The sequence below is a fragment of the Bubalus bubalis genome, chromosome 7 (assembly GCF_019923935.1).
Source record: "Bubalus bubalis isolate 160015118507 breed Murrah chromosome 7, NDDB_SH_1, whole genome shotgun sequence".
Classification (NCBI taxonomy): domain Eukaryota; kingdom Metazoa; phylum Chordata; class Mammalia; order Artiodactyla; family Bovidae; genus Bubalus; species Bubalus bubalis.
Window position 1 is genome coordinate 100,352,054 of NC_059163.1, and position 24,905 is coordinate 100,376,958.

The window sequence follows — 24,905 nt, forward strand, 5'->3', positions numbered from 1 at the left end:
ATAAACAAGGTCCTTCTAGTTCATAATCCTGAATTAGGTATGTAGATTTTAAGGTGGACCTACAACATTTAATATATTACACCGAGAGAGGTATCTGTGGGCAAAGCTTATGTCAGGTTTTTAAAAGAAAATTTTGCTCATATTTGTTGTCTAAAAGTATATTTCATAATCTGAACAGCTTTGTAGACTTAGAAAACCTGCCCTACTGACTGATTCCACAAGAGTAGAATCTCCTTTGTGTAAAATAAATTTACTTGGAGGTGAATGTGCCAGTGCACTCCCAAATAGTGTAAAAAATAAAATCCATCCTGGGTATTCTCCTATCTATAGTCAGTAAATCCCAAAGATTCCAGCACCATTGTATCTTATTTTCAGAAAAAGTCCCTTAAAGTAGTTAAACAACTACTTCAGAAGAGTGAAACACTTGCCAAGTAAATGAAAACCCTTAACATTTGAGAGCTGGATACAGGCTGGACTTCAGTTCCCTTTCTCCTCTGCACTGTATGCCTTTGTGCTGTACACAACTTATACAACTGTACAAGACAGCTGTGTGTAATGGTGATTTGGGTTCAGTCCATAATCTGTCCACACGCAGAGCTAACAAATTTTACATATCTTTTATTCCCTCAAATATCTAGAAACCATAGTTACCCATACCCATGTTCTATATATCCTTGACTCCTCTTTTCTAATTTTGACCTTCTATTCCAATCTTTTACATTTTATTGGCCTTGTTTTCATTTATGTTTAATTACATGTTTTCCACAAACTACATCAAGTCTCTGTGTTGTGAAGTATTAATAGAACATCAATAAATACATACACACACATCCCTAAAATCAGCTGTGCCTTGCAGAGCAGCTAAAGAAGCACACAATCCATTTTTACTGAGTTATGTTGAGCTAAACTAACCTTATATATTTTTATATCCCCAGAAATAAGATGGATAAAAAAGCTTTCAGTCATTTTCAATAGGATTGACTATCTTGTCTTTGTTAGAGCTCTACTCATGGTTTGATCATTACAGGTTACCATATTTCTTTTCAAAACTTGACTGCCAAGGGTGAGGCTTATGGCTCATTGGAAGTCTTGAAGACATGAGTCATATCACTCAAGGCAGAACTTTTGAGCCAGACCATTTATCTGAGGGCACAAGATGCTGTTATTTACAGCAGACTGAGCTAAACAACAGGCAGAAAAAGTCTGTTTACTGAAATACAGCGCAAAAAGAAAGACAAAATGGGCACTGCTGGGAAATTAAGCAGAACATTTCTGTATCCTCATGATCTAATGATGTGGGTCTGGTTGTTAGAACTTGAATATCTTAACATAATTAAATACTTGGGGATATTTCTTGGGGGAATTAAATGCCTGTTGAGCAAGCATACCCTGGGGGATGAGGGAGAGCAAAGGGTTAGGATTTCAGAGAATGCCAGTAGAAACAGGATAAAACAGCATATGGGACCTTTTTCAATATGAAAAATGGAAAAATGTGGCTTCTATTGACATTATTAATAACTGAATTTCAGGATAGCTGGGCAATTGTTCTGGTAAGCAAAATGTTTCCATAAATTGACTTTCAATGGCACATACTGCTATTTACTACTTCTTGAGACACAAAATGTTCATTCGTAGATGTTTCCGGTATGACTTTTTTCTGTCATTCTCAAGCACAAAAACTCCTCGATGCTCCACGTATTTTATATTTATAATTTGACTTTAAATCTCAACTATTAATCCAGCAGGAATTAGTGTGGGATTGTGATGTGAAATTTCTAGCATCAAGATTGGACCACATTGCCCCGTGACCCTTTTCATACTGTTCATGGGGTCATCGCTGCAGACGGTGACTGCAGCCATGAAATTAAAAGACACCTGCTCCTTAGAAGAAAAGCTACAACAAACCTAGACAGTGTATTAAAAAGCAGAGACATTACTTGCTGGCAGAGGTAGAAAAGATAGAAGGCAGATGGAGAAGGGGATGACAGGATGAGGTGGTTGGATGGCATCACTGACTCAGTGGACATGAGTTTGAGCAAGCTCCAGGAGATGGTGAAGGATAGGGAAGACTGGTGTGCTGCAGTCCATGGGCTCACAAAGAGTCAGACATGACTGAGTGACTGAACAACGACAACAAAGAGGACAGGAATAAAACAATAGAGTCAGCAACACTGTGACCCATGACATTTGCCTCAGAGAGGCAGAGGGTGAATGTTAAAATCACTGATGGCTTTCAGCGTCCCAACTGTTTCCAGCATATCATTTCTCAAAATCTCTTGTAAAAGAGCCATGTAACTCTCCATCTAAAGCAGATCTTAGAAATGGTGTATTATGGGGAACACATGTATACCTGTGGCGGATTCATTTTGATATTTGGCAAAACTAATATAATTATGTAAAATTTAAAAATAAAATAAAATTAAAAAAATAAATAAATAAAAGATGACATACGGATAGCCAACAGACACACCAAAAGATGCTCAATATTACTAATCATCAGAGAAATGCACATTAAAACCACAATTAAATATAAAAAAAAATAAAAATAAAATAAAATTAAAAAAAAAAAGAAATGGTGTATTAGTTGACAAGTAAGATGAAAGATAACTGATAACTCATTTGGTGTCTGAACAAATGAATTAAAATATTTTATAGGATTCCTAAACAGACTTGAGGATGGGAAGTCAAGAAAACAATCTCTCTCTCTCCCCTTCTCTGATTTCAGTAATGTCAGCAAAATTCTTTAATTAAATAATTACCCAAACCAGTTGAACAGCTGAAGGCTCTTCACTGAGACGCTCCACCCTTTAATTTCCACTTCTGTGAGGGGAGAAGCCTGGTGGGCTGATGTCCATGGGGTCACACAGAGTCAGACACGACTGAAGCAACTTAGCAGCAGCAGCAGCAGAGATGAGAAGCTTTACCTCACCTATCTAGACCCATGAGATGCAAGAACTGGGCTGGGTACAAAAAGGGATTAGAAGATGCAAAGACACAGTCATCCAGGAATTCACAGTCTATACACATCATGATGTTCATGGTTTCCTTCATCTCTAAACAAGCTAATTTTCTAATAACCTCACCATTGCTACATGATTACACAGCTATTAAATACTGGCTTAGATTCTTGAAGATATATCAATAACATTTTCTCTTTTATAAATCTGCCCTTGTGAATGAGTGATACACAGGTGACATTTTGTTACTTTGAAATGGTAGTAAAAGAACCTAGTTTAGTAAAGGATTATGTGAGCACAGGCAGAGAAAAAGCTAAGGGCCGGAAAGGGTGTACCTCAGAATCTGGTCCAGCCCTGCTTACCACGTGCTCTGTGACCACGATCCAGTTGTTAGTGTCTCTGGGCTGCACTCCTCGTATATCACAGGTGTACATAAGATGATCTCTAAGGATTACAAAGTGATCTGTTCAGATTCGTATCGTTCAGAGAGTCTGTAACCGTAAAGACAAAGTTGGAGCCTGTTTATAACTCTTACCAATTTCTTAGGTTATTAAATGTAAAGTGGCTCTGCTATGGGAACAGAAGAAACTCTTTTCCATTGAGATACAAGTTGTTCCACCAAAGGCAAAAGAAGTCCGTATTAAGGTAATCACCTGAGAGTGCATATAAGCCTAAAATTTTATCACCCCTACTTTGAGTATGTCATTATTGTGAGGTGTGATCCTTAAATAAGGAAATGTTTCCCAATTTTCAGTTATTAATTCTCATTCTGGTTTTTTTTTTAATTGATAAGGCCATAGTGGGTATAAAATTAATGACTTAGTTATTGATTTTTAAAAACAATTCTACTAATCTGCTCTATATAACTTTTATTTGTTGAATTTTTATTGACACTGATAAAAATGGTTAATCATTATCACTAATGACTATTTTTAAAATCTTCTGGGTATCAAATAACACTGAGAATGCTTTTCACAAAGAATAAGGAACTCATTTGTGCCTGGAGAAATGACAGCTTCCTGGAACATTCCCGCCACTCCTTTGGACAGAGCCTAACCATTGATCACCAGGTTATTGAATAGTCATTGCTGCCATCTTTCTTTGACCATCTCTTGTTATCTGAGCACTGTGGTAACATACAATTTTGCTCACTTCTCTTCTGCAAACCATTCCCATTCCCTCTATCTTTCATCAAGAGGAGGAACTAACTGTAAAGATCTACTTTTGTGCCTGGTAACAAACTGCATTCTAGTTCCCTCACAGGAGCATCAGTTTACTTCAAAAAGACTGAGATTCAAAAATACAGCCAGAGGCAGCAGTACTATAAATTCCTTAAAGAGAGAGATTTTGGTCTGATGGTCGATCCTGAGCTCAGAATTTGAGAATCAACACTATTATATTGGGCAGTCAACCAGCATAAACAATTATAGTCTTTTCAAGAAAGAGATAAATGTCTTCCCAACTGTAAAACAACCCCTTTGCTGGTTGGTGAATGTTCTTATCTTTGAACCCAGGTGTTGGCAATGGGAATCTGTCAAACAGATGACCATGGATAAAAGGGAGCAATAGTGTCTAAGTTTTCAGTGATTGTGGGACATGAAGCCACTGGGGTTGTAGACAGCATTGGAGAAGGAGTCACTACAGTGAAACCAGGTGTGTAAATGTCGAGCCACAAGTCTCAGATAAGTAGGGTTGTCTATCCTATCAAAGGAAATAGTGCAACTAGGAATTATTAGAGGAGCCTTAATGAATTGAGGAGGATAAAAGAACACAAGGAAAATGGGTTGTATAGAGTAAAATTTAATTTGGCAAAGTCTCAACCTTTAGCAAACAAATTTGATGTGCTTATAAACTTTAGAATACAGGCATACCTTGTTTTATTGCACTTTGCTTTATTATACTTCTAAGAAAGTGCATTTTTTTTTTAACAAATTGAAAGTTTGAGGCAACCCTGCCTCAATCAAGTCTATCAGTGCCATTTTTCCAATAGCAAAATTTTAAATTAAGATATATACACTGTTATTTTACACAATGCTATGGCATACTTAATAGACTACAGGATAGTATAAGCATGATTTTTTTTTATGCACTGGGAAACCAAAAAATTTGTGTGACTCACTTTACAACAATGGTCTAGAACTGAACCTGTGATATCTCCAAGGCATGCCTCTACTCTTAAGCTTCTTGTATGTGGCATGAGCTCAATTCACATTTGTCTATTTTATCCTTTAACATTAATGACCAACACATTATATCATGTTTTCTGTCTAGATGACAAAGTCATCCCCCACTTTCTGCCTCCGTGTAGAGAATGCAATGCTTGTCGCAACCCAGATGGCAACCCTTGTATAAGGACAGAGTAGGTTTCAGTCACTTTTCTCTAATGCCATTTAATTGTTCCTGTGCTAATTTTTGAATTGAATTAACGTGAGTATTTGACATATCAAACAGCATCACTGGTCATGGAGTTCTGGCTGATGGCAGCCCCAGATTTACATGCAAGGGCAAGCCAGTCTATCACTTCTTGAGCACCAGTACATTCACTGAGTACACGGCAGTGGATGAAACTTCCATCGCTAAGAGTGATGATGCAGCTCCTCCTGAGAAAGTCTGTTTAACTGGATGTGGATTTTCCACTGGACACAGGGCCACTATTAAGATTGGCAAGGTAAGAAGCAGGGTGGGCTAGTTCCTATTTTATTTTTTAAATGATTTTTTTTATTTAGGAAAACTGAACATTTTTTAAAAAAACAAAACTTTTGAAAGCATCTCATATGCAGGCTGTTTCTACACAATGCCAAATCAACTGGAAGAAAATGAAAAATTCAGATTCAAAATTTTATTTCTGAATAAGAGAAAATAAAATCTCTAGATTTAATTTTGTTTCCTCTGTATTTCCTTCAGATTTTTTTCTAAAATTTAGATTCACATCTAAAATTAATCTTTTTTCACAAAATAACTATTAATGCTCGTGTGTTAATTTGCTAGGGCTGTTGTAGCAAACTGGCACAGACTGGGTGGCTTAAACAACAGAAACTTCTTGTCTCACATTCTGGAAACCAGGAACCCCAAATCAAAGTATTGGAAGGACTGGTTTCTTCTCAGGGCTGTGAATGAAATATCTGTTCCAGGTCTCGCTCCTTGGCCATCTTCTCCCAATGTCTCTTCATATCACCTTCCTTTTATGCCAGTCTTTTTATCCAAATTTTCCCTTTTTATAAAGAAATCAATCATACGGGATTAGAACCCATCTAATTATTGTATTTTAAAGTTTATTACTTCTGCAAAAACCCTATCTCCAAATGAGATCACATTCTGAGGTACTGGGAGTTAAGACTTCAGCATATGAATAAGTAGTTAGGTGCAGGGACAAAATGCAACCTCTAATGGCTAGCATATAGTATGAAAATGTGAACGCTTAAGAGTGATTATTTGGACTCAACTTATGTCAGAGAAACTGAGGAGTCTCTTGATGAAAGTGAAAGAGGAGAGTGAAAAAGCTGGCTTAAAACTCAGCATTCAAAAAACTAAGATCATGGCATCTGGGCCCATCACTTCATGGCAAATAGATAGGGAAGCAATGGAAACAGTGACAGACTTTTATTTTCTTGGGCTCCAAAATCACTGCAGTTGCTGACTACAGCCATGAAACTAAAAGACACTTGCTTCTTGGAAGAAAAGCTATGACCAACCTAGACAGCATATTAAAAAGCAGAGACATCACTTTACCTACAAAGGTCCATCTATAGAGTCAAAGCTATGGTTTTTCCAGTAGTCATCTATGGATGTGGACCATAAAGAAGTCTGAGTGCTGAAGAATTGATGCTTTTGAACTGTGGTGTTGGAGAAGACTCTTGAGAGCCTCTTGGACTGCAAGGAGATCAAACCAGTCAATTCTAAAGGAAATCAGTCCTGAATATTCATTAGAAGGACTGACACTGAAGCTGAAGCTCCAGTACTTTGGCCACTTGATGCAAAGAACTAACTCACTGGAAAAGACCCTGAAGCTGGGAAAGGTTGAAGACAGGAGGAGAAGAAGATGACAGAGAATGAGATGGTTGGATGGCATGACCAACTCAATGGACAGGAGTTTGAGCAGGCTCCAGGAGTTGGTGATGGACAGGGAAGCCCGGCATGCTGCAGTGCCTGGGGTCACGAAGAGTCAGACACAACTGAGCAACTAAACTGACTCTCTATGTCACCCTTAATAACTAGAAGAAGTGGGTAAAATAACACACAATTCATAAACACTAAACCATTCCCACAAACAATCCCATATGTGGTGGTCTCATCCAACTCCGAAGTCTAAAAAATGGTCCATATATTAGTTGAGTTGAAATTTCTATCTCCAGTACTCTCTCTGAACCCGAAATTCTTTCATCCAATGCCATACCTGACATCTCCCTTTGAGGATCTCACAGGTATCTCAAACTGAGTATGTATCAAATGGAATTCTTAATTTTCTTCCTCCCTGTCACCCAGACATATTTATGCCCACTCTAATTTTCTTCATCCTCGATCTTCCCTCTCCATCACCTTATATACAATCCAGCGGCAAGTCCTGCTAACTTTACCTACAAGGTATATTTTAAATCTTTCCACTTTCTTCATCTCACTACCATCATCATATCTTCACTGGATGCAATGACCTTCCTTTTATTGTTTTCATTACTCCTCTTGACCATCTCCAGTAATTCTCCATTTACAAATCAGAGTAATTTTATAAAACATAAATTGGTCTGCATTACATTTTTGTTAAAAATCCTTCAATAGCTCCCATTCTTGGAACAATCTCATCTAACCCACTATGATCCACTCACACTTGCCTCTCATGAGATCTGTAAGCCTGCTGAGCTGTCCCTGTCTTGCATGAAAATATTTACACGAAGTATTCTGATTGTCTGGAATGCTCATCTACTGAGCCCTTATGTGGCTGCTTCATTAACATTATTCTCAGTTTAAAGATCACCTGCTGGGAAAAGATACAATACTGGAAGAAACAGAAAAGTGAAAGTGTTAGCTGCTCAGTCATGCCTGACTCTTTGTGACCCCATGGACTGTAGACTGCCAGGCTCCTCTGTCCATGGGATTCTCCTGGCAAGAATACTGGATGGCCATTCCTGGGTAGCCATTCCTGTCTCCAGGGGTTCTTCCTGAGCCAGAAATTGAACCCAAGTCTCCTGCATTGCAGGCAAATTCTTTATCACGAAGCCACCAGGGAAGAAACAGAAAGACTACCAATTTAGATTTGCATCCTAGTAAAATATAATCTAAAAATTAAGGAGAAATAAATGGTTTCTCAAAAAAAAAAATCATCTGCTTGCTCAAAGAAGTTCTTTATTTCTTTCTATCTACTCCATCTAAACAGGAATCTCTTTCTGTTATTCAAGGTAACATGACTGCTTCATTAATAGCATGGTCCCAAATCTCAAATTCTCGTACCTCTTCTTTTCGTTAGCCCACAAGCTCCAGAAAGGTGTGGGCCAAGTCTCTGTTCACTGCACTGCTTAGCAAGGAGCCTGGACATAGTAATGACTCAATAAATAATAATTGGGAAAAAAAGAGAGATGTATGAATGAATAAAGGAAAGGGATGTCCAAATATGTGGAAGACTAAAAAGGTGAGGAGTTTGTGGAAAATATACATATGGCTGTTGAAACAGATTTATTCCAAGAAAGAGATGAGAGAAGGGATGTTGGATATAGTTTAAATTAGTATTCTACTTTTTTACTGTGCTAGTAAAACTACCAGAGAAATTACGAGAAAAGGCAGAACATGCCCAGTTTAGTTTCTGACCACAAAGAAGTCATCAATAAAATGTGTTGTGTGGATGAGTGAATGATGAATGATATATGAGAGAATGGCCACACGGATTTCAAAGCTCCAAGTTCAGGAACTGAACTGAGAGCTTGGGAGGCCACAGATGAAATTACAGCTCATGGAGAGTGCGTATGGCACCTCTGTACCCACATGCTGCTGCTGCTAAGTCGCTTCAGTCGTGTCCGACTCTGTGTATCCACAGAGACGGCAGCCCACCAGGCTCCCCCGTCCCTGGGATTCCCCAGGCAAGAACACTGGAGTGGGTTGCCATTTCCTTCTCCAATGCATGAAAGGGAAAAGGGAAAGTGAAGTCGCTCAGTCGTGTCCAACTCTTCTTGACCCCATGGACTGCAGCCCACCAGGCTCCTCCATCCATGGGATTTTCCAGGCAAGAATACTGGAGTGGGGTGCCATCGCCTTACCCACATAAATCTCTGCTTATAAGTTTAGACATTTCAAAACACATGCATATATAGATATAGGTCTTTCTGTTTTCAGGTTTCCTCGCTCCCTGCTGTGTAATAGGATTAAGAGTGTTCTAGCAGGAAGATGCGGAGAAGGCAATGGCACCCCACTCCAGTACTCTTGCTTGGAAAATCTCATGGACGGAGGAGCCTGGTAGGCTACAGTCCATGGGGTCGCTAAGAGTCGGACACGACTGAGCGACTTCTCTTTCACTTTTCACTTTCATGCATTGGAGAAGGAAATGGCAACCCACTCCAGTGTTCTTACCTGGAGAATCCCAGGGATGGGGGAGCCTGGTAGGCTACTGTCTATGGGGTCACACAGAGTTGGACACGACTGAAGTGACTTAGCATAGCATAGCAGGAAGATGACTTTTGGCTAGAATCTTCTTTAATACAGCATGAAGTAAAAGTGTTCGTTGCTCAGTCACATCTGACTCTTTGCAACCCAGGGACTATGTGCTGGTTGCATAGTCCACTGGAATTCTCCAGGCAACAATACTGGAATCAGTAGCCATTTCCTTCTCCAAGGGATCTTCCCAACCCAGGGATTGAACCTGGATCTCCTGCATGACGGGCAGATTCTTTACCATATGAGCCACCAGGGAAACCCTAATAACACAGAGTACATGGTAAAAATTCCCCAACTGATTTAACTACATTTTCTTCCTGAAGCTATACATGGATCGATAATCTATTGCAACATGAAGGTTCAACTTTGATGAAAAATAATTTATTTACAAAAGACTCAGTTATGATCACTAAGAACATGCTGGTTAAACCAAATCTAAAACAAATTTGGCATGGGTTTGTGCTGTTTCTGGTTCTCTTTGTGACACTGTCATGAGAATGAGTCATTTGGTCCTAGTAACTCATCAAAGTGATCTTCTGAATTTCATGTTCTAAGATTGGAGATACTTTGCAGGTTCTACCTTTTTACCCTAGGTCTAGCATTTACACGACTTGTCTCCCCACAGGTCACCCCTGGCTCAATGTGTGTGGTCTTTGGCCTGGGAGGAGTTGGCCTTTCGGTCATCATGGGCTGTAATTCAGCTGGTGCATCCAGGATTGTTGGGGCTGACCTCAACAAAGACAAGTTTGAAAAGGCCATGGCTGTAGGAGCCACTGAGTGCATCAGCCCCAAGGACTTCACCAAGCCCATCAGTGAGGTGCTGTCAGAAATGACAGGTGACACTAAGGGCTGCAGTTTTGAAGTTATTGGGCATCTTGAAACTATGGTAAGAGCCACGATAACGGGAGCCACACAATACACAAGCTACCTTGATTGCACAAAGGTAAACTCATTTTCCATAGCTTTACTAATAGTAACTACCTATTAGGCAAAATACCTGGTAATTGTGAAGCAGTTGTGCCTGAAGGCACACAAAAGCCTAAGTGCAGGTCTGCCTGTAAAGTTAAGTATCACTTCATACCACTCACCTGTGACCACACTGTGAGGGAGTCAACCGTCAGGGAAAATTGTTCAAGTATTACTCTGCTTTGTATATATGGCATTTTTTTTTTTTTTTAACAATGATTACATCTCTTGAACTTTTGTAAGCCAAATAGCCTAAAGTGACTCTCTGGGGAAAGAGCAGCAGCAAAGGCCATGGGTGGAGGGGCTATTCCAAATTTGGCCGTCTTCCCTCAAAACCATGGTGTAGCCAATTTCTCACTCTATACCTGACCTTTGCTTCCTCTTATCTGCTGCTGCTGTTGCTAAGTCGCTTCAGTCGTGTGCGACCCCATAGATGGCAGCCTACCAGGCTCCCCTGTCCCTGGGATTCTCCAGGCAAGAACACTGGAGTGGGTTGCCATTTCCTTCTCCAATGCATGAAAGTGGAAAGTGAAAGTGAAGTTGTTCAGTCGTGTCCGACTCTTCGTGACCCCATGGACTGCAGCCCACCAGGCTCCTCCATCCATGGGATTATCCAGGCAAGAGTACTGGAGTGGGTTGCTATTGCCTGCTCCGTCTCTTATCTGAATTCTCTCAAAATAGAAGCCTTCAATTCTCTAAAATATGCCTCCCTTGTGGCAGTCAGTAGCACCAGACTTATGCTTAGATCTGAAGTCAGAAGATCTAAGCAGATCTTCTTAGATCTGCTTAGATTGGTGGGCATAAAAATATGCCCACCTATACTAGCACTAAATCAGGGTAGGAGGATTATCTTTTGTATCATTATGGCCATAGTCTCGTTTTAGATCACTTCATACCCATTCTTGGAAGAAAAATTTTTCAGGGAAGATATGATAAGAAAACAGACTTCTCTTGTCAACAGAGTTAAAGCCACACTCTCAGGCCAGAGGCTCTGTCGTTCTTACCTTCAAAAATGCATCCCTTTCACAGTAGGAAGGGAGAACTGCAATATGGGACAATATGGGACACAGTCAATTCTGCTCCCTATTGAGCAGTAGACTAAAATTGCCCTAATACTTTTGGTACCTTAGGAATAAGTAGTCTTTACCACTGTTGTTATTCCCCTTCCCTGGTGTCACTTAGAATTATTACATAGCAACAAATACCATGTTTATACAGTCAATATGCAATATTGGATATTGTTAGGGTCTGTTGATTTCCAGATGATACTTTAATGAACATGGGTCTCTAATAAATAATATCTATTGCTACAACCTATCAAGTATTCAGAAAAACTATTAACAAATAGTTAATGGGCGGATGACCAGCAAATGTGGGATTAGTCTCAGAGATGCAACCAAGAAAGGAATTTCTTTGTCCTACATTTTAACATTTGATTTAATTTTCGTATTAAAGTTTAATAAAAGAAAACTGGGTCAATTGATTCAGTATAGGTAATTTGATTTAGTTTAGTTCAAATGGCTTTCTAAACCTTCTCAAGTGGTGATATTGTTCTGAAAATATAGGAAATTTCCCCCTGCATTTTGGTCCATGGTAAACTGAAAATGCCATAAACACTGACCACATTCTACTTTCTGCCTTAAAAGTCAAATGTACGAACAAGTTGTGACTAAAATTGTGTTGAGAATTTTTTAAAGTAAGCATAAAGCAAAAGGCATGTGGGCCTAATTTTACTTCATGACTTGGAAAATAAATCAACTATTAGAACCAGAATGTACATAGGGTATTTCTGAGTCTATAACATGAGATGAGACACATTCTCCTTCATTCTAAACTTGGACTGATGCCTTTGCATCTGCAACATGAACTAAGTGGTCAGTATGGTGTCAGGGGTCCTCCATCAGCCAAGATGCTCACTTACACCCAGTGCTGCTCTTCACTGGATACATGTGGAAGGGATGCATTTTTGAAGGTAAGAATGACAGAGCCTCTGGCCTGAGAGTGTGGCTTTAACTCTGTTGACAATGAGAAGTCTGTTTTCTCATCATATCTTCCCTGAAAAGTCTTTCTTCCATGAATGGATATGAAGTGATCTAAAACGAGACTGTGGCCATATGATACAAAAGATAATCCCCCTACCTTGATTTAGTGCTAGTATTGGTGGGCATATTTTTAGTATTAGCATCCGCAACTCAAGTTCTCCAAAGGCCTGAATGAGAGGCTCCAGCACTCCCTATTGGGATGATTTTATGGAACAGAAATTTCTGATTTAATCTATTATTTTCAACATACATGAGAATGTGTATGAAAAATAGGATTTATTTGTTTCACTAATAGCATCAACAGAAAGTTCTGGATCTAAAGCCAAAATAAAAGGGATTGTCCCATTTTATGGGGACGATTGAAATTAACACCAGAAAGACTGACACAGACAATGTTGACCATTAAGACCAGTCCTGGTCTTAAATGAACTATCAGTAGGATTTGATATAGCTGGTGGCTCCCTTTTTCTCAAACACTCTGTTCACCTCACTTCTAGATATTACTTTATTGTTGCTGCTATTGTTCTTCCTCCTCCCTTCCTCCTCCTCTTCTTTCTCCTTTTTTCCTCCTCCTCTTCCTTCCTCATTGGTCACTCCTTCCAGGAATCTTTGCTGGGTTCCCGTACATCCCTAAGATTCTAACTTTGGTGTGTCCTAAGGTTCAGTGCTCAGTCCTCTTCTCTTTATTTACACTTCCTTCCAAGGTGATCTTCTGTGGTCTCAAGACTTTAAATACACTCTACCCGTAACACTTAAGTTTATGTCTTCAGCCTAGACCTGAAGATATAAAGGTTGCCTACCTGGCATGTCCACTTGGATAGTTGATAGACATGTGAACTTTACCTGCCCCAAACCACTCCTGCCTCCCAGCCTTCCCATCTCAATAAATGATGACTCCATCATTCCTGTTAATCAGGCCTCAAACCCTGGGTTATGCTCTTTCTCTCATACCATGACTATTTCAGCAAAGCCTGTTGTCTCTGCCTTCAAAGTATACCCAGGATTTGATCATTTCTCACCAGCACCATCACTCGTCCAAGTCACCATCACCTCTTCCTGCATGACATCAATGACTTAAATGATCTCCCTGATTTTGCCCTTTGTCTCCTAGAGTATTCCCTACAGAGCAGCCAGAGAGTGAGACTATTAAAAGGGAAATCCGATCAGGTCACCCTTCTCCCAAACACCTCTAATGTCTTCCTTTCTCACTCAGAATAAACTCTCAAACATGCAATGGCCGAAAGGCCCCCTACGATCTGGCCCTCTGACCCCAGCTGCTACTACTGCTCTTGCTCTATTCTTGACACACTGGCCTCCTCACTGTTCTCATTGGCCAACACTTCACCTCAACACCTTTATAATGACTCTGCCTTCTCCCTGAACTACTTTACCCCAAGATTTCTGGATAGTTCCTGTCCTTTATGTTTTTGTTCAGATGTCATCCTATCAGACTGGCCTTCCCTAAGCTTTAAAAAATCACATTCCCTCCCCACCTGCCTAGCCTCGGCCTCTGCACAACCTACTGCTCCTACTATGTTTTTCTCCTTCGGTCTTGTCATTGATGATGTGCTCTGCAATATTTGTTTACTGTCAGTCTCCCTGAACTAAAGGGAGAGGATTCTTGGGCTTCCTGTTCTTCCTGAGATCAGGGACAGGGCAATTTTTGGCCCCCATCATTTTCCCATCTCTGAAATGGTACCTGGTACTTAAAGTGAAAGTGTTGGTCACTCAGTCATGTCCAACTCTTTACAACCCCATGGACTGTAGCCCACCAGGCTTCTCTGTCCATGGGATTCTCCAGGGAAGAATACTGGAGTGGGTTGCCATTTTCTTCTCCAGGTTATCTTCCCAACCAAGGGATTGAACCCACGTCTCCTACATTGCAGGTGGATTCTTTACCATCTGAGCCATCAGGGAAGCCACCTGGTACTTAGCATATACTCAAAAGACATTCAGTTAATATGTGAATTCTACTTCTAACTCATCAATAATCCATAATATCCCCACGTCACACAAACAGTCAAAGTGAGGAAGCTCAACTTATATCTCTTATTGTTTATTTCTCAAGTAGTCTTATTTTCTCTAAGGAGCCCTCTCTGAAGAATCTCATCTGTACCAACCAGCCTCTCATTTTTTGTGTCCCAGGTACTGTGGAAAGAGAAAAGGCTTGGGCTCACACTGACCATAGTCTGTGTCTCTGGCGACCTTGACAAGAGCTATAGCAGCCAGGTACTGAGTGGGCTCAAGAGAAAATAAGAGAAAAGGAAGTGGAACCGAGAACATTGAACTGGAGACAATTCTTCCTGTAAAGTGGTTTTTCTATAAAAGGAGAAGAGATATGGGGTTGCTAGAAGATGTGGGGGCAAGAAATGTTTTTCATGGGGTTTCCGCCTTTGTTTCTTATGAAGGGAGAAATGCAATTCCACTGTGTGCTGCTGAGAATAGCATCATCCATGGTTAAAGGTAACAGGGCAAGAGAGAGAAGGAACAAATAGAAGATAAAAAAATATAAAAATCATTTAGTAAAGTCTAAAGAGAACACGTGAGCTTATTTACAGGTTGGAAAAGCAGAAATTATGTTCCAAACCTAGTGACTGATTTCCTGGAAAAGAAATTTGACCTGGACCAATTGATAACACATGATTTACCTTTTAGAAAAATCAATGAAAGATTTGAACTGCTTAACTCAGGACAAAGGTACTTGCTTTTTTATGGTTATTTTGTCTTCTCCCCATAGGCTACTTTTTAAATTTAATATTTATAAATGTATGTTTCCTTTATATTTTATATTATTTTATGTAGCAAGATTGATATAGACTTACAAAAAGAATAAGTCTTCTTCATAGACTTATTGTGTCATTGTCCTATAAAACCAATTTTTAAAAACTCTGATTTTTTAATACTAGATTGATTTCATCTTAGGTATTTTTATTTCATCACAAACCCCCTCACTTCTTCAAGTATTGCCACAAAATTTCCTTACTTTATAGTTTTTAAAGTGCTTTTAAAAGTGTGTATTCTTCTGATCCTTGAAGATTAGGTTTTGTTCGCTTACTTGTTTTTTTAACTTTTGATTCCCTTCACCTATTTCTACCACCCCATAATCCTGCTTATGGCAACCACTAATCTGTTCTCTGTATCTATGAAGTTGTTGTTGTTATTTTAGATTCCACATTCCACATACAAGTGAGATCATATAGCATTTGTCTTGGACTGACTCATTTCACTTAGCATAATGCCCTTGAGGCCATCTGTTTTGTTGTAAATGGCAAAATTTCATTCTTTTATGACTAAATATTCCATTATACACACACACACACACACTTCATTCATTCATCCATTCATGGACACAGGTTGTTTCCACATCTTGGCTATTGTAAACAGTGCTGCAGTGAACAGGGGCATGCTTGCTCTCATTTTGCACAGTTATTACCTTAGTTAAATTCAGTTATCTCTCACTGACCATGTTAACACAGTCATGTGATAATAGGTCTCCTGCCTACTATATTTTACCATATTGCCCAGAACTTCACTAAACTGCTAAAACTCAAGTTGCCCCCAAATATCAATGCCTTATCATGGTTTTGAAAGCCTTTACTATTAGACAACCTACTTTTATTTGTTAATATATCGAGTCATTTTACAGCTAAGAATTTAGCATCCACCCTATCATAGCATCTGTGCTAGGCTCTGGGGATAAAGCCAGGGAGTAGCACTCACCTGCAAGAAGGCAATGGCACCCCACTCCAGTACTCTTGCCTGGAAAATCCCATGGACGGAGGAGCCTGGTAGGCTGCAGTCCATGGAGTCGCGAAGAGGCAGACATGACTGAGCGACTTCACTTTCACTTTTCCCTTTCATGCATTGGAGAAGGAAATGGCAACCCACTCCAGTGTTCTTGCCTGGAGAATCCCGGGGATGGGGGAGCCTGGTGGGCTGCCGTCTATGGGGTCGCACAGAGTTGGACACGATTGAAGAGACTTAGCAGCAGCAGCAGCACTCACCTACTTTCTCCTAGACAACCAGAATTATAAGCTCACTGGATAACCCTTCCTGTTCACATCTTCATAGCCTTATTCATCCTTTTCCTTCAGATTTTCCCTTATGAAATCCCTTTCCTCTTGTCAGCTTTTGCAATTGTACTGATGCTTGAAGAATCAGCTCAGATACTCATATCAGAGACCCACAGAAAGAAAATGAATGGTGGAGACCTCAGGGCCGGAAGGATTTCCAGTAGCAGAATTGACCTGAAGTTTCCTAAATCAGGCAGGAAGGACAATTGCATGAAATGTTTTTGTTTGGAAGGTATGGAAACAAATCACTAAAAACTGTCATTTTACATTTCAGCATTCAAACTGTCCTGACATTTTGAGGTTCTAGGTGACAGAAGGTCTGTGTTGTGTGATGGTGACCTGGACCTTCCCTTTTTACACTTTCTCTGCTGTGACCATGGATCTGTTTCATAAATACAAGCAGAAGCACAAGATTGAAGACAGATATATATATATGAAGATATATAGTCTTCATGAAATAAACATTCAGTGTCTTATGAACACCTGGGAATTATCTGGGTTCTTAGGTCAGCAATATTAAAATTTTTAACTTACATGTTCTAAAGCCAAAATTATATATTTTAAGATTGTATATATGTAATATATAACATACATATCAGTACATATATAATATATATCAAGTACATATACATATATATATATATATATATATAACTTGGGTTTTTATGTTGGAATAAAGACTTTTTAAAAGAATTTTACCCAGTAGATTTAGACATAAAGATATGACACAGGCATTTCCTACACTAATATTAATTTTATGGATAGCCTTTAGCACAGTGTAACCATTCTTTTTGGATTCAAATATAAATATTTTTAAAAAGCACTTGTTACAAGATAAGTTGAATTAGGTTTTGAAAACAGCTCATTGCATAATATAAGTTACTTGATTAGGAAAGAAATAGTGAAAGGGAGGATACAAGGGAGGAGCACATTTTAAGTGATTAAGAATCATTTTATAACTAGATGAAACTGAAAAGCATAGTATAAGAGATTTGTCAGCATACATGAATATTTCAGGAAAATATGTCTTTTTATAATACTATTTCCAAATTGGGAAAGGAGTATGTAAAGGCTGTATATTGTCACCCTACTTATTTAACCTATATGCAGAGTACATCATGAGAAATGCTGGGCTGGATGAAGCACAAGCTGGAATCAGGATTGCCGGGAGAAATATCAATAACCTCAGATATGCAGATGACACCACCCTTATGGCAGAAAGTGAAGAAGAACTAAAGAGCTTTTTGATGAAAGTGAAAGAGGAGAGTGAAAAAGTTGGCTTAAAACTCAACATTCAGAAAACTCAGATCATGGCATCTGGTCCCATCACTTCATAGCAAATAGATGGGGAAACAATGGAAACAGTGACAGATTTTATTTTGGGAGGCTCCAAAATCACTGCAGATGGTGACTACAGCCATGAAATTAAAAGACGCTTATTCATTGGAAGGAAAGTTATGACCAACCTAGACAGCATTTTAAAAAGCAGAGACATTACTTTGCCAACAAAGGTCCATCTAGTCAAAGTTATGGTTTTTCCAGTAGTCACGTGTGGATGTGAGAGTTGGACTATAAAGAAAGCTGAGTGCCAAAGAATTGATACTTTTGAATTGTGGTGTTGTAGAAGACTCTTGAGAGTCCCTTGGACTGCAAGGAGATCAAACCAGTCCATCCTATAGGAAATCAGTCCTTAATATTCATTGGAAGGACTGATACTGAAGCTCCAGTACTTTGGTGACCTGATGGGAAGAACTGACTCCTTGGAAAAGACCCTGATGCTGGGAAAGATTGAAGGCAGGAGGAGAAGGGGATGACAGAGGATGAGTTGGTTGGCTGGCATCACTGACTCAATGGACATGAGTTTGAGTAAACTATGGGAGTTGGTGATAAACAGGGAGGCCTGGCGTGCTGCAGTCCATGGGGTTACAAAGGGTCGGACAACTGAGCGACTGAACTGATAATACTATTAAACATACAAGTTCAGCTACAATCACAGTGTAATATATATATTACATATATATCCTAATAGTAATTTCAATAAAGCAGTCCCTATGTCCTGATTTGCTTAGTAATGACTCCATTTAACAAAATAATGTTTTTAATTGTATACATCTGTACTGGCATAGCTTGCTATATCTATTTACATTTTTGCTGTCTAGTTGCTAAGTCGTGTCCAACTCTTTGTGACCCCATGGCCCACCAGGCTTCTCTGTCCATGTCTCCAGGCAAGAATGGGTTGCCATTTCCTTCTCCAGGGGATCTTCTTGACCCAGGGATTGAACTCACATCTCCTGTATTGCAGGTGGATTCTTTACCTCTGAGGCACTGGGGAAGCCCTGTATCTATATATACAATATACTTAAAATTCTTAATAAAATTTAAAGATTTTATAAAATGTTTTGTGGTGATTTTTTAAGAGGGTAGTTCTATTTATTATAAAACTTTTATTCTTTAAGGGTAAAGCATTAAGACGTCTACATGAAACATGTGAAATACTTTGTAAGAAAAGTAAGTAATGTGGGTACAACAGAAATTGGCGGTTTCAATATAAGGTTACAATACAGCTTGTACATTCCTGCCTTGGAAGATTGCAAAAAGTCTAGGTACTTAAGAGTATTTACTTTTACATGATGAGTATTTCCCAATGAAAAGTGGCTTGAACCCAAGGGGTAAAATTTCTTTCCTTTGCCAGTTATTGATCTACACTTAATCTAGGTTTGAAACACAAAGCATAACAAAAAACAGCAGAAATATCTAAAAAGGCATATTAAATTCCTTTGTGAAGTACCTTCATCATCAGCTGTTCAGCAATGGCAATTCTCAAAGCACTTATAGTTACAATTTATTAGAAAATATATACATATACAAGCAATACACACACACACACTCTCTGTACCTAAGAATCATTCAGCGACTTCCCTCATCCATTAGCAACGTCTACAGTTACAACCCAAACACCTAATGAAGGAAAACTGATCCCCAAAACCATTTTTAACCAGAAAAATACGTAAAGTATATTAATGTTTATGACCCTTACCTCAAATTTTGAGAAAACTTGTTACACAAGGATATCTAAAGTTATATACAAATATAATTACATCAGAAGAAATGAATCTAAAAAGGAATAAACATTTCTTTCTCTCAGACCAGCTTTTTAAATGAACTCCACTTTATGCCTAGAGTTTCTTATAAATTTTATTTTTTAAAATGTTGTGTATGTCACAATTTTATATTTTTAGTGCTTATTATGAAACTTTGTGAAATCGCTTCTTACTTCTGAGCTCGCCATGGCCAAACAGAAAAACCTTCTTCAATCTTCGCAGGGAAACCTGCCTACGAGCAGTTTTTCATATTACAGAAAATGCTGGTCCTAAGGAGAGATCTGGAGAAGGCAATGGCACCCCACTCCATCACTCTTGCCTGGAAAATCCCATGGACAGAGGAGCCTGGCGGACTGCAGTCCATGGGGTCGCGAAGAGTCAGACACGACTGAGTGACTTCACTTTCACTTTTCACTTTCCTGCATTAGAGAAGGAAATGGCAACCCACTCCAGTGTTCTTGCCTGGAGAATCCCAGGGACGGGGGAGCCTGGTAGGCTGCCGTCTATGGGGTCGCACAGAGTCGGACACGACTGAAGCGACTTAGCAGCAGCAGCAGCAAGGAGAGATCAGGAAACTGATAGTTTTTATGTATTTTTCATTTCTAATCAACAAAGCCATGAAGCAGTATCAAATTGAGTTCTTGGCTGTTAAATCAGAGGATTAAAGAAATAGCTATAAGAATGTTAAATAAACATCCAACTTCTTGTTTAAAAAATAATCTACAATTTTATCTACTTAAATCATGAATGAAAGTTATGAATTTATTACGCAATTTTTCTTTTCATTTCAACCACATACCAGGCAATGAGTTAGGTAAACACGTAGCTCATGGTGGTGAGTAAAACAGATGTGGCCTCTGCCCTCACAGAGCATAGAGTATAGCAAGACACCCACTTAATAAGAAAGTAAATAAACATACAAATATATCACTTAAACACATGATGTGTTAAGTAGGGCAGTGACTAAAGCACTGTGTTAGAGAAAAAAAAAAATGGAAGGAAGGAATCTTCCAACTTTCTATAATGTGTCTTGGAAGGCCATTCTGAGAAGGTGCATTTTAAGCTCACATCTGATGAGCTGGAACAGGCCCCACGAAGAGAGGGGCAGAATTCTCCCAGTTGGAGGAACCACATATCCAAAGGCCAGTAATCTAGAAAAGTTGACCATCTCCTACTGGGAACTGAGAACAGGTCAGAATGGCCTCAAAACATTAATAATATTCTAAATGCTGATTCCTTATGAAGACTTTTATATATTTATCTCAATAGTCAGCTTTTATATGCACTTGTCCAGAAAAGAACGTGCTTTAGTTATTACCAAGATTAACATCAAATGATTTTTACTTAGAAGAAGAAAATGGCTATGCTGCTGCTGCTGCTAAGTCGCTTCAGTCGTGTCCAACTCTTATGGACTGCAGCCTATCAGGCTCCTCCATCCATGAGATTTTCCAGGCAAGAGTACTGGAGTGGGCTGCCATTGCCTTCTCCAGAAAATGGCTATAGATGGATAGATATAGCTTCCCCAGGAATACTCTTTCCCCCATGACCTTAACTCCAACCTACAAAATTCTTCCCATCAGCATTTTCTTTATTTCTCACTCCTCTCTGTATCAAAAAGTTTTTCTATTCCTCTGTAACAATTAGCTGACTGAGACCTCATAAACTAGCTTGCCATATTCACCTCCTTCATGGATATCTATTTTATTCATCTTCTTGTTTCTGACTCCCTCATAGAACTGGATTCCCTTCACCAATCAGCCTTAGATTCCTGTAATTCTTTCCACCACTCTTCTGACATTGCCAGTCACCCAACAGGCTACAGAGAAGTGAATTATGTCTTTTCTGTGAGAATTCAACCCACTATACATGCAAGGTTTTAGAAGATAGAGACTGTGCTAAAATTTTTTTCTTGAAACAGTACGTAGTAAAACATTCTATGCCCAATGAACACTACGCAGACATTACTGACTGATTCAACAATTAAGTTGAGAGGATTATATATTTCTGGCTGTGTCAAGTGTCCAACTAAATACATCATCATGCTAGTCAAAGAATTAAAGTAGCAACTACTCTTTCAAGTAGTCAAATATTTAATTGCAAATTTGGATTTATTTTTCTCTCCTGTAAATGAATAAGACTTATTTAAAAGTCAAGTCAATATTTTAATTAGAAAAGTTTTTTGGATTTGCAATTGCACATTTGGAGAAAAATTGTTTTAGCTTGTTTAGCATTTTATGTTTCAATGCAAATTTTGTCAAAGAACCAAATCTTTCACAACGACCTGGAATGCCTCAAATATAGTATGCTTCATTCAGCATAGCCTTGTGTAAAACAAACTTTCCTACCAAAAACCCATGAAGTACAAACACTGTACTATGACTGTAGATTACACAGGTTTAGTCAAAAGCATGATGTGGTAACCTGATTCAGAAGGTCTGGGTTTGAAACTCAGTACCTGTTTCCTGAGGTCCTACCTAGCTCTAACTTTCAAAAGCTGTAATAAGAATGAGGGCTCTTGGTTTCTCTTTACTTTGGAAAAAATGACTGAAGAACACCTCCTCAGGAATGAAGGGAGCTAAAGCCATCCTAAAGGAGATCAGTCCTGGGTGTTCATTGGAAGGACTGATGCTGAGGCCGAAAGTCCAATACTTTGGCCACCTCATGTGAAGAGTTGACTCATTGGAAAAGACTCTGATGCTGGGAGGGATTAGGGGCAGGAGGAGAAGGGGACGACAGAAGATGAGATGGCTGGATGGCATCATCGACTTGATGCACATGAGTTTGGGTGAACTCTGTGAGTTGGTGATGGACAGGGAGGCCTGGTGTGCTGCGATTCACGGGGTTGCAAAGAGTCAGACACGACTGAGGGACTTAACTGAACTGAAAGCACTTTCAGCTTACTTTTGCAAAATAGGGGACACATGCTAGTGAATTAATCATGGCAACTGAAAATCAGGGAAAAAAAAAAAAAAGGCATTCCCCAGGAAACCACCTAAGGTTCTGGGGAACACTTGGCTGAATCTGAAAGAAATTCTTGAGTTTGATCAAGGAGAAAATAACTTGCAGCAGGGGCAGGAAAGAGGGGGAAGTGGGGTAGAGAAAGAGAGAACACAGTTTTCTCATCAGGAGCTCAGCCCTGGCACTACCAAGAGGCCCTATTTCACCTCTACCTGCTTCTAGAAGCTTGGTATGGCAGAATTTGTAAGAATGCCAATTTCTCCAAATTCTACAGTTCATCTTGTGTGACAGATATTAATATCTATCTTTTTCTTTTCATTGCTTTGAATATCTCAGTTCATCCAAATGATTTCCTCTAATTATAGTCGGAGTAAAAATGAAGAAGCTGGGTAACTTCCCTACACTGGATGTGTATTTCAGAAGCTCAACCGGCCCCCAGCCACTAGACTTAGGACTTGCACAGAAGAGATCAAGCACACGCTCCTTTGGTGTCAGTGCCGCAGGCAATGCTTGCAGGAACAGCAACAGGCCCTGAAAGAAAACACCCAGCCATCCCCAGAAGTCTCCACACCGCACTTAGGAGGCCTCCCACATGAGGTCTCTCCCCTTTTAACCAAGAATATTTTTCTCTTTTTAAAAATTTACACAAGGAACTATCCCTGAGCGTCTATATCCCGATCACTTTACCCCGAGACTAGCCTGGCATTTTGACTGCACCCATATGGGTTGTCTCTCCACCTCCTGGAAATAACCACCTCACTACTCCATGGGCAATGCAAGCTAGCACGGCCAAAACTAAACCCTTAGTATCTCCAAAGTTGATCTGCCTCCTGGTTCCTCACTTCGGTCTGTGCCTCTACCATCCACTCAAACTCAAAAGCCAGGCCCCTTGCTGGAATCTTCCCTTTCCACCAGCTTCCACAGCAAATGATTTATTAAGACCTCTTGATTTTACCTCCGAAACCATGAACCAATCAATTCCCTTGCCCTCTTCCCTACTACCAAGTTTCCCCAGTTTGTGATTTGTTCCCTTATCTCTTGCTCAAATTCCTACAACAAACATCAACACAACTCCCTGCCTGTTACAGTCAGCTTTGAACAGATTTGTCCAGATCCTCCAAGTCTATCCACAGGAAGGCCCACAATGAGCACTCTTTTTCTGTTCTTTAAAATACCAAAAAGCCTTTTGAGAGCAAAGTAGGAAGTGGCACCAACCTCCTTGTACTACATTCTCTTACCTGAGGCTCAGAGCAGGATATTTCACAGCCTCCGCATGGACAGGAAGTGCAGGGTGGAGACTGAAGGCCTGTTCACTGTGGAGCAGCTCGGCTTCCGCCCTGGTTGACTCCTGTTAGGCGAGTGCGAGAGGAATGCACATCACCTGAAAAGGGTGGGGAGAATGCCAAGCTCAGGTGCACTCTATTGACAGACCTCGTTGATGTGAGAGCTTCCTATCAGAGCAAGAACTTACTGCTCCCTTTCTCTTAAAAAGTAGATTTATCTTTCACTGGTTTATTTCCCCTGAAAACCAAGATTGAGGATTCTGAGTCTAAATACCATGGACTTAACTGCTTTATCTTTTACCAAAAACAAGTTTAGTGATACTTTGGGAATCATGGCATTGTTTTAGTTAGATTTACTGAGTTTGGGTTTGTTGTTGTTGTTGTTTTGATGTAAGCCATTTAATACCATTTCTGTTTTATGTTTTGGGGTTTTTTGTCCAGGAGGTATGTGGGATCTTAGGTCCCTGGCCAGGTATCAAACCTGTACACCCAGTATTGGAAGGTGAAGTCTTAACCACTGGACCACCAGCGAAGTCACTGATTTACTGAGTTTTTAAGTGTAAGTTTTTTGAGTCAGCTCTCCATATCCTTGGATGTCGAACATGTGGATATGGAAGGAAGATGATGGAATCTGAGCATTCACAGTGGGTACTGGAACTAATTGCACATGGATATCAAGGGATGAATGTACTCAACCAAAACATAGTATGTGTAACTTCATTTTCCCTGATCTTTGGGAAATTACCTACTTAAAGAGAAATGTTTTGATATCCTATTATCTTCCTCTAAGGTAATTACAGAGAGAGCTTTGGGAAATTCCCTACATCCTGCCTCTTGTCTTATTCCCCTCAGAATTGTCTTTCCCACCATTTCCAGAATGAGATAGCCA

The 24,905-nt window shown here is 39.6% G+C and overlaps 2 protein-coding genes across 24 annotated transcripts in view; one reads left to right on the top strand and one right to left on the bottom strand.

The window, feature by feature from the left end:
* Positions 1-24,186, bottom strand: part of C7H4orf17 (chromosome 7 C4orf17 homolog) — an 87,938-nt gene extending 63,752 nt beyond the window's left edge. For 3 of the 23 annotated variants that reach the window (XR_006552483.2, XR_006552488.2, XR_006552484.2), the window contains exons 1-3: positions 23,972-24,151; positions 3,320-3,401; positions 2,760-2,960 (exon numbers count right to left, since the gene is read on the bottom strand). The gene's annotated coding sequence lies outside the window, so the exon portion shown is untranslated. Of the gene's footprint in view, positions 1-2,759; positions 2,961-3,319; positions 3,449-23,971 lie in introns of all 23 variants that reach the window. The other 20 variants (XM_044946185.2, XM_044946186.2, XR_006552489.2 and 17 more) reach the window with 16 other exon arrangements.
* Positions 1,210-17,210, top strand: LOC102408967 (all-trans-retinol dehydrogenase [NAD(+)] ADH7). The gene is given in 10 exon segments (XM_045166314.1): positions 1,210-1,255; positions 3,502-3,602; positions 4,472-4,610; positions 5,229-5,316; positions 5,409-5,625; positions 10,219-10,487; positions 12,399-12,478; positions 12,481-12,531; positions 15,160-15,298; positions 16,949-17,210. Coding segments are annotated over 10 exon segments (1,125 nt in total). The 5' UTR covers positions 1,210-1,239; the 3' UTR covers positions 16,974-17,210.
* Positions 24,187-24,905: the final 719 nt, after the last annotated feature.